Source organism: Stegastes partitus, unplaced genomic scaffold (genome assembly GCF_000690725.1).
Source record: "Stegastes partitus isolate 25-593 unplaced genomic scaffold, Stegastes_partitus-1.0.2 Scaffold116, whole genome shotgun sequence".
NCBI lineage: Eukaryota > Metazoa > Chordata > Actinopteri > Pomacentridae > Stegastes > Stegastes partitus.
In genome coordinates, this window is record NW_007577847.1 from 539,705 (window position 1) to 550,342 (window position 10,638).

Genomic DNA, 10,638 nt, shown 5'->3' on the forward strand with positions numbered 1-10,638 from the left:
TGTGTGTGTGTACATTAGTGTATCTTTGCACAGGCATCTGTGCATGAATGACTTTGTGAATATGTGTGCGCGTGTGTGCTCAGCAAATGTTACAAGCCAAATACGGCCGGTCTGCCCTCTTCTGAGATAAAAGCGTCTGCCTCTGTACCGCTGAGACTGCAGTGTAATGGCACTACAAGGCTGAAGCCGGCACATGTGGTTGGAGAAAAGTGGCGGGGTGGGGTTTCAGAGACAATGGGTGGATGACGTCAGCATCGTCGCTGACATTTACACTGCAGGGGGTGCAAAATTAGACCTCCGCTGTTCCTCCTCAACCTCTTGTAGTTCAAGAGAGATGTGCAGAAACTTTCTCTTTTTTCTCCCCCCCTCCCCTGTTTGTCTTCTTCTTTATCCATTGAAATTACCTTGACCTTTGCATATGTCAATTGAAATTGTTCTTTCTCTTTCCTCGTCTGTCATTTTATTCTGCGCTGTACCTGCTTGCTGCCCATTGAAAATTATTTTTTTTTTGTCTGAGGCTGCATAAAAGACAGATGAAAAATTCTACAGTGCCTGCCCCTGCCATCCTTCATCTGCAGCAAATGGGCACAAAAACATTAAAGTTACAAGCCAAGGTTCTGTATTCGATAGTGTTTTTGGGTTTTTTTAGCCTAGAGTTCATACTTTCAGCTGAATAATTCCTCAACTGTAAAAGACTTGACTTCAGTTATTTACTTTTTACCAAGGACATGCGGTTTATTACAAAGGGTGGAATAAGCCATCTGTGAGATATTTCGCAAAAACGCACACATACGTGCACACACACATGTGCGCACGCTGACAGCTTAGCATCAGACAGCAGAGGTGCTATCAGTTGTAGTTAAGGAGGAGGGGTCTTAGTTACCTCTAGGTTAATGATCCTCATTAATATGCGCTAATATACCCCAGGTCATGCAGTAATTAAAAATCTCATTCAACGCTCTCAGCTTAAACTGACTGACTTGGCTTCGTCCTACAAAGATTAGCATTTATTATTTGTCTCCGAGGTCTGTAGTTCATAGTGAGGGGTGAGACTAATAGTCGAACGGTGAACATTTGACTGGGCTGCCTATTTCCTCCGATGCCTAGTAAAGGCTTTTGCCTCTGCTTGGCTGGGCACAACTGTTTATGAGCTGAAAGGGTTTTGCAGGTTGTGCCTTGGGGAGTTGCATCACGTTTGCAAGAGAGTGTTTGTGCAAAATGGGACCACAAACAAGCGCTCCGAAATACACACTTAGACGTACACCGAGATGCACAACTGCATGTGAAGTCCATTAGCATGGGGACTTCCATATCCCTCTGAGTCAGCTGATGTCAGCTGATGCAAGCTGTGCTAATTGTAATGCTGTATGACGACTGCATGTCCTTGCAGATAGATAGGTGGATGGATGGATGGATGGATGGATGAATGGATAGATAGATAGATAGATAGATAGATAGATAGATAGATAGATAGATAGATAGATAGATAGATAGATAGATAGATAGATAGATAGATAGATCAATGGATGGATGGATGGATGGATGGATGGATGGATGGATGGATGGATGGATGGATCCAAAGCTGCAGCTACTTCAAACAGCCCAACACTTTCAGGAGGGAGGCCAGAAGCCGCTGGGACAGATTTATGTTACATCCATGGCAGTGCGGCGCAACTTTGTGCTGCGCCGTTCATTCTGTTTGAGCTCGCAATCTGCATGTAATTAACATCTGATTTACTAAGGCAGCAGCTAATAATGCAATCAGTGATTAGGCTCACCTCCGAAGCACATTCTGCGAGTGAAGAAGAGCTCAAAAGGGGCAGTTCTGCCAAAAAGATTTGTCTGATATCCAAAAAAAAAAAAAAAGAGAGAGAGAGAGAAAAAAAAAAATTGTAATGTTCCAAAATGTCAATTCCATTAACTGAGCGCCACAATTAAACTCTAACTGCGAAAATAAATTGGATGTCTATTATGATAAAATTGTAATAATAACCTATTTAAGAAATGTATGTAAAGGTGAAATAGTTGAAGTGATTAAATCTGCTTTGGAAGGAAAATAGCTAAAAGTTGCACAAAAGACAGATTGCCTAATACGAGCTTGCGTCAACAAAAGCGAGCGAAAAATTCTCCCGAGCTCATGTTTTAACGGCCGCGTCGGTTTTGGTTCCATCAAAGGCGCCCAATGTTGTGGCCATTTATTGTTGGCGATTTTTCTTTTTCCTCCGTAAACAACAAAAAGAAACAGCGACGACACCCTTTACAATTCTCCGTGGTTTGCCTGTTTTCCCTGAAGTATATAATACAGGTTGATTAAGTTTTCTTCCCTTTGTTAAAAGGAGAGAATTATCCCCGTGACAATGGCCCTCCCAAATTGAAAGCACCTTTGTGAAATCATGTGGAATCAGTCAGATTCTATTGTGCCTCTTCCTATTATTTCCAAAACACTCGTGCCAAAAAAGCAAAGACGCCGGCAAACCCGCGCCTGAATAGGACACGCGGCGCCAAGGTGCAGAAAGCATCTGAACCGAGGTGCAGAAGGTATAAATTTTTCCCCCCTCGAAATGAGGAGACTCCATCCTGTTCACCTTGAGAACAATGCTCAACAGAAAGCTAGTTAGAGAGAACATAATGTGGCTTACTGTTTTCCAGCTCTCAGTTCTTTTCTCTCTTTTTTTTTTTTTTCTTGCTGATACTATAAATAGCGACAACAGAACATCAAAGACAGGAGAGGTTTTTTTTCTCAGCAACAGGCCACAGAACAGTCATTATCCACTGGCTCTAAAATACATCACCCCACTTTTTTTGGCTAATCCCAACGTGGAGGATACCAGGGACTCTCCGGATGCGCGTGTGCATGCATGTGTTTGCATATTGTCAAAGGAGACGGTGCTGACTCAGCCTCGCCGCCTCACTGTCTCACACACATAATGTAACATTACACGAGGAGGGAAAGAAGGAAAAAAAAACAGAAACGATTTCATTGAAATTGAGTTTATTCATGACATTTCAATACAACACGCTATCTCCATCTGCACAAGGTCACCAACTGGCAGATCTCATGCGCCAAACAAACACAGATCTCCCGTGGTTCCTTTTTTTTTTTCAATTTTATTTCCCCCCCTCCTCCTTTCTTTAATTTCTTCTCGTTGTTTTTCAGCTGTTTTCAGTCCTTTTTGTGCTTGTTGTGGAACTACATTGTCATAGCAACTGCAGCAATCGGCGGACGGTTCTCCGGAGCCCTGCGCTGTTGAATAGGTATTTGTGTAAGCACCTGTGCATGTGTGAATATGAAAGCGCGCGCATCTACAGCACGCTAGCAAATGTGTGTCTCTGTACTCTGTGTGCTTTCCTCGTGCCTCCTTTCATGAGCAATTTCTGAATGCATTTGATTTTTTCTTGACTGTGGTGTTTTCAGATTGTAGTTTTGTTTATTGCGCGGAGGGGCCCCTCGTCTCTCAAAATTTCATGAGTTGCGATCTTTCCAAAATGAACATAAAGACGTTGCTCTATCCAAAAACAGAAGGATGGTGCGCTGGAGACGTGGATACAATAGCCGCGTGGAAATTTAGGGTGTCCTGCGTCGGTGTAAACATTTAATTTAGGCTTCGAAGACTCGTTTTTAAGTTCTAATTAGTGGTGAAGATGTGAGGAACAGTGAATGAAACAGTTATTCTAGGCTCTTTCTTTCCACATTTATCAGAACACTCCATCGGCCTCACATTGATCTTCTACATTAATTGCAGCTTTAATCGAAGCTGGTTTTTTACTCAAATTAACCAGAACTTGACTTTTTTTTTTTTTTAACATGGCAAGCAGGTGAACATCTTTAACTTTAACTTTTCCCCTGAGTCGTGACCACACAATTCCACCGTTTTTCTCATGTCGCTAAACTTTTCGCGAGCGTGGCAGATTGGAGGGGAAAAAAAAAAAACTCAGTGCCCAGGTTTTCACCCTGCTGATTTCTGTGCTGCAGCATCTAAAAGCTTTTCTCCAGTACAAATAACAAACACACAGATATTGGTCTTCCAGATACAATATAAATCTTAGAAGGTCTGTCCAAAGCTGCAGGCAGGTTTCTGTTGTTTTGTTAGTGTCTTCACTAAGTGCCAAGACCCAGCGCTATCTCCAGTAATCAAAGAGTTTGTCCATATGTCACTCTCAACCCTCCTCTCAAGTGAGAAAATATGGACGCAGTCTTGCTGAGGTCATAAAATCTATTTCCAACTATGTGAAAAGCTTGGATTTAGTGCTTTTCCTTTATTGAAAAGTTGCTATCAGTGCATTTTATACTATGAGCGGCAAACCAGGAGTTTTTTTTTTAAAGCTCCAACATATAGAGTGGTTAAAAAAAAAGCATTATATTTTCATGTTTTTCGTTAGCTGCTCTTATTATCTACCCATGTTGGAATGTTTTGTGTTTCAGATCTATATTATTTATGTCGGATTGAATCATTAATAAGCTTCGGGCTGCCTGGCGAACACTGCAGCAGCAAAAAAAGCAGATTCATTGTTGCGGGTTTTGCAAATTTCTCACGCGTACACACCAACACAGAAAGATTTCTGTTTCCTCCGCTGCTGATCTGCACCTTTCAGTCATTACAGAGCATGTTCAGAGGTAATGGGAGGCTGAGAGGACAGTTGTCTATCTCTGCACCGGTCCGTGCGGGTTTTCGTGCCTTCACCTGTAGCCCAGTGTGCTTGCTCATGCGTCCGTGCGTGTGTTTGCATTTATGTGGGAGGAGGAGGCTATTTATTTTGATTGTTTTCAATGAGGGTCCGATGCGTAGAATCCATAACAAAACCATCAATCCGCAGCAGCAGCAACAACATGGATGTAATTTATATGGTAATGCAGCCTCCTTGGTTGCCCCAAGTTACACAGTGGACATCTCTGACAGTGGACAGCATGAGTGTGCTGTAGCATCCTAATGCTATGTATAGCCACCAACACACACACACACACACACACACACACACATAGCTGCACATACCAGCGAGGCATGTTTCAATTAGCAAATGCAGATAGATCCTGGACTGCATTCTTGCCTCAGGAGGGCAAAGGTTGAGTGTATTGCTCCGTGTCAGGTTAAGTCTGTCCTCATCTCTCCTCCTCTCAAAATAAGAAAAAAGAAAAAAAAAAAAGAAAAACCTCCCTCTCGAGTGAAGACAGCAGTGAGAAACGACCTCCTGAACCAGATGTTGGAATTGCTGAGAAATGTTCTGTCTTCATGCCGAGGGTTTCTTTCGCTGCGGCGCCCTGTGGCTCGCTATGCGACTGTGTGAATGTAAATGCGTGTCCGTGCGTACGCGCTATATATGGGCATGCATAATTTGTTGGGTTATTGTCTGGGCTGCGTGGCTTGTGCAAATTCAAATAAGGGAACATTTTGTGTGGCGCCTTGACTTTGGCCTGCACCTTTTCAGCCTCAGTTCGGTTTTGTTGCATTATATATCTTCAGTTGTGCATTGTAACTGTGTGTTTACAGTGTCCAAGTGTCAATACAGGCCGCTCTTGAGTTAATATATGAGTTTATTGCAATCAGTCGACACTACGTTACATCAGGTCTCGGGACACATCACGACCTTCAAAGAGTTTTAAAGGTCTGTTATGTCACTGGAGTCGATCAGACGTTCTGCACCTTCATTCAGTTCATCTGGTTTTCATCCTTTCATCCTCTTTCCATCCTTCCGCTTCAAACTTTGGTTAATATTAGTTAGTAATTATTCTCCATTACTCCCATGCACTTCACGTTATGTGAAGGCCAAAGGATATTGTTAAGAGGTCGCTAATCATCCGAACCTATTAGCGCAGAATGACCTCGGAGCCATTTTTCACAGAGGTAGGGTTTGATTTGTGATTGAAAAGGTGGCGAACGAGGTGAAGCTCTTTAGAGGTTTGCTGTCTTTATCTTTTCATCTCTCTGCTCTGCATTCTTATTCTTATACTTTCATATCTCTTCTTTTTTTTTCCTTTTCAGAGAATTCAGATCGTTCTTCTTGTGCACATCCCGATGAGCTGATTGTAATTTTCCAAGTTTGACACTTTGATAAGTCGTCTTTTTTCTTTTTTTTTTCCCCCAAAGAGAACTCATTATTACAAGCTTTGATTTAAAGAAGTGGTGATGAAAATCAATCAGATTTTTTAAAAGTCAATTATGCAAATTTAGGATAAATATTGGATTTTAAAATGAGCAATTATTGTGTTAATACTGTGAACTCCCCAAACCCACTGACAGGTTTGAAAGGCATATTATCTTCTTTAAAAAGTGCCAAAATTACACCATTTACCAGAATCAAGTCAGTTTAAAACAAAAAGAATTGAAGGATTTTGAACTAATCATGTGTGATTTGCGCTTCTGATGGGTGAATTATCAAAATATAAGCTTAAAATCATGGCATTTCATCAAAAAACTACTTTTTTTGTCATTTGCTTTACTTCATTCTCATTAAAAATAAAAAAAATAGATGATTTGTACTTATAAGACTCTGCTTGGTGTGACTGGGCAGACGTGGATGGCTCGGAGGAACTTTATCTTGAACTGCAGGATGTGTTCCAAAGAAAAGACAGGTGTGGAAACAAATGAGAGATATTCAGAGTAAAATAAAACAAACTTGATCAATAAAACAAATGCAGACGGTTCAGAACATGGTGCACAGAGGAAGATATATCCCACGTGGAGAGAATCGTTCTCGAGTGGATGTGCCTCGTAGTATTAGTATTTGTACAAATTGTGAATACATAAATAGTTAAACACACATTGCTTGTGCAGCCATCAGTTCTGTTTAATAACAGTAACACCTGTGTGCACCTGGAAAAATGTTGTGCATCCTTTTTTTTCAAAATTTGTAAAATAAAGAGAATTCAGCTCTCGTTATTCTGTTTTATGATTCACTGCATTATAACTGCCGTCACACAGAACAAAATGCATTTTTTTAATTCTCTCTACTTGTTGCCATGACTGTGCTGTTTCCGTAGAGGTGCAGGACTTTATAATGCAGTAAAAAAAATTAGTCCACAGAAAATAAAAATGTGGCAAGAAAAAAAAAACAGAAATCACTTGAGGATTAAAGGTTTAAAAATTTTCTTCTTTTTTTTCGTCTTAACTTTTTGTAACACAAAGCATATTCTAAGCTGTTTACAAGAGGAACGAGGACATAATGTACTGTAAACCTGTGAATCCCAGTCAGGAAGCACTTTCCAAAGAAGAAAAACTAAATAACGTGGTACATATTTAGATACCTGGACAATACGTGTCGTGGAGAGAGAATGAAAACTAGCTGCTCAATTAGCAGAGAGGCTTAAAATGAATGGATAAAGAGCTAAAATTGACAGCTGTTCAATGCAAATTCGACTCAATTAAATCCACTTATATCTAATTAATATTGTTAAGCAACATTCAGTTAAATGTCAGCTCAGATTAATAGAACATGTGGGCTACAGTGCATCAGGAAGTACAACTTCTGGGCGCGGAGAAACAAACACAACAGACATTTAGGTGAAAATCGGGTGTAAATTTCAGCATTTTTTTTTTTTCAGCGGAAATCTGTTCAAAAACGATGAGCCTCGGTTATTATTCAGAAAGGAATTTAAAAAGCTGAAATCGAGAAATGCTGCAATGTAGAACAGAACAGTGTGAAGCAGCAAATCTGGATAGCACCTTTTCTCCCAACTGGAAGGCATCTTCAGTCGCAGCTCCCGGCTGTTTGTGTGTGTGTGTGTGTGTGTGTGTGTGTGTGTTTGGAGGATCTGCCTTCTTTCGGGAAGAAGGGCCCCGTTAGTTGTGAAGCGATGAAGTGATGCAGGCGAGATGAAAGAGAGGAACTGAGCGCGAGCAGAGGAGAGCTCTAGGCCAGAGAAGAACCCAGACACTCTGTTACACATCAAAGAAAGAGCCAGCGATACAATCGTCTCTTTAGGCTATGAAAGCCCAACTTTATTAATTAAAACACGTCTGTTGAATCATCTTCTCATCTCACCCTTCCCTCTTTACTCATTTTATCACTCATTTTCCGCGATGGCGCTGATTACAAAAGGAAAGGAAAAAAAAAAGAAGAAGAAGCGGGGAGGTGGAGGCTGTGGGAGAACACATTTGCGGAATAAAGCAGAAGGAGCTGCAGACCAGTTCCTGGATAGGCTGCGACATCCATTTGTTGCTCACACATACAAGGCAACAACAGGTGTGCGTCTTGCCACAGTCGAACTAAAATGTGAAATATTAAAAAGCAATGAATAAGAGGAAAGAGGAGGCGAGGACTTGAGAAAAAGGCAGGGGGGGAGGGAGGAACAGGAAGAGAGATGAGATGGAGGAGACAGACTGCACTGTATAGATAAATAGAGAAAAGGGCTCATTGTGTCAGCAGCTGTCTAAATAGCCCTCAGATCACTGTCAGGCACTATCACACATGCACACACACACACACATGTATAGTTAGACACACACACACTGACTGACAGCTCCCCCTCAGTCCAACATCTGTGCTGACAGCAGCCATGGTAATGAGTCTCTGCATGTGCCAGCATGGGTGTGTCGCTTCTTTTTCCTCCCTTTTGCACCGCGCGCCGCTCATTCAATCATTCCGCATCGCCCCTCGCCTCGTTGTTTACCCCCGTTACTTTCTTTATAGAAGCACGTGCGGATTTACTCGGCGCCACACGAGTGGCGACGAAACGAGACCCAAGTTGCGCGGTTGGATCCGTGTTGTTTTTTTTCCGTTTTGCCGCCCCCCCCACCCAAATAAAAATCCAGAGTTGCCATCCAGGTGCGCTGTGTTTCATGTAGAGGTGTGAGAGGAAGAGAGGGATGAAAGAAGGGAGAGATGAAGAGATGATGAATGGCTCTCGTTAGAGGGGTAATTTGTCTCTCCTTGTCTGACTGGGCTCCAGCTGTCGCTCCAACCCTCGCTCGACTCCACTCTCCTCTCGTCGGCCTACCACTCCTCACCTCAGCCAGATGGGGGGGACGGATGGACGGATTGAAGCAGGAGAGAGAGAGAGAAGAGGGAGGGATGGAAATAGAAGCAAGGACGTGGAGAAGAGAACAAACAGAAATTACGTCTGATGTTTAATGCCATCGCACAGTAAGGAATGGCTTCGTGTAGAAACAGTAGATTAAACAAAAGTCACGCCGAGCTGCTTGGGTAGACGCACGCAGCAGCAGCAGCAGCAGCACAGCAACAGGCGACACTCGTACACTCGCGCGAGTCGAAGCCCGTCTAATGATGATTGTGTTGTTTTTACATTGTTGTCAAATCACCAAGGGACACTGCTAATGCTTTTAATACAGCGCGAGAGTCTTAGCATGCCGAGATTTTCTTTCCTTCCTTCCTCCTCTCTCCCCTCCTCCCTCCCATTCCCCGACAACTCCGCGATAACTTCTCTTTCGCACTAATCAACACTTGCGAGGGGAACTGTAGATTCAAAAGGCTCCGAGAGGAAGGATTGAGAGATGTATACAGATGGCCGGGGAGGCGGCTCGAAGGATGGCGACGAAACAAATCGTCAAGAGGACCACGTGAGCTTCATTGCCAAGTCTTTGTTCTAATAACACAAAGCAATTTCCACTGACCTTTCTAGAAATGTAGCGGGCAGAAATGACTGAGTTAAGGATGCCCCACAGCATAATTGCTAAGGAGATTAAAGTCCCCTTAATTGCTTTTGGCCAACTAGTGCAATTTTTCCTTTTTTTTTTTCTTTTTTGTAATTAAAGTAATTTAAAATATTAATAAGTACATTCGCGTACATATAACCCCTATGTGTGCACATGAGCTGGAAATGTTTGTGAAACGAAAACCTGCGTTGAAGGTGATCATTACAGGAAATATGCAAATAGCCGGATCGCTCCTCGCCATCCTCTGAGTGATTGATTCATTTAGATCTTTTTTTTTTTGCGTATTCCCTCTTTACCTCTTCATTCCTTCTTTTTTCCCCCCCTCTCTCCATCCTCCATCTTGCTCCTCTTATTGCCTCTTCCCTTCCTAATTCCCCTCCTCTATTGCTTTCTCCGCCGTTTTTTTATTGGCAATAAGTTTTGTCAGCTCATAGCTTCTGGACTGTCCTCTCCTCTCTCTGTCCCCCCCAGTTTTCTCTCCCACTCTCTCTCTCTCTCCGATCATTTTTCTCCTCTCCATCTCTATCGAGTCTCCATTCCCCTTTGGTGACCTCACTGTCTCTCTCTCTTTCCCCACCAACGTCCACCCTCCTCGCCATCCGTCTCTCACCGTCCATCTCCTTTCCCCCCCTACTTCTGTCGGCCACAGTGTTTGCTTTGCCATTGTTTATCCATTTTTCTCTGTTTGCTCTGATGAGATTGACCGTATACACACACACACAGAGACACACACACACACAGACACACACATACCTAAACAGAAGACAAGGCTGGCATCTCTCTGGGGTGTAGTTAACGCGGGGCTGTGGATCGATCCGAGCTCTGGTTTCCATGACGCAAAGCTCTAAGCTGGAGCAGTTCGGACAGCAGGACAGAGGCATCAGTCTGCCTCTGTTTCTATCAAATACATCTCCACAAAGCCGTGACAGCACCTGGAGTCCAACATGCATTCTCCATGATTAATGCATTTCATTTTGATGCAGCACAGAAGGGCAAGTTAGCCAACAACTACGTCCAACCGCTTGGGTTT

The 10,638-nt window shown here is 42.8% G+C and overlaps 1 protein-coding gene across 1 annotated transcript in view; it reads left to right on the forward strand.

The window, feature by feature from the left end:
* Positions 1-10,638, forward strand: part of tenm2a (teneurin transmembrane protein 2a) — a 168,027-nt gene that overhangs the window by 86,183 nt on the left and 71,206 nt on the right. Inside the window, exon 8 of the mRNA XM_008278130.1 lies at positions 4,694-4,712. Coding sequence (XP_008276352.1) covers positions 4,694-4,712 — 19 coding nt within the window. The remainder of the gene's footprint in view (positions 1-4,693; positions 4,713-10,638) is intronic.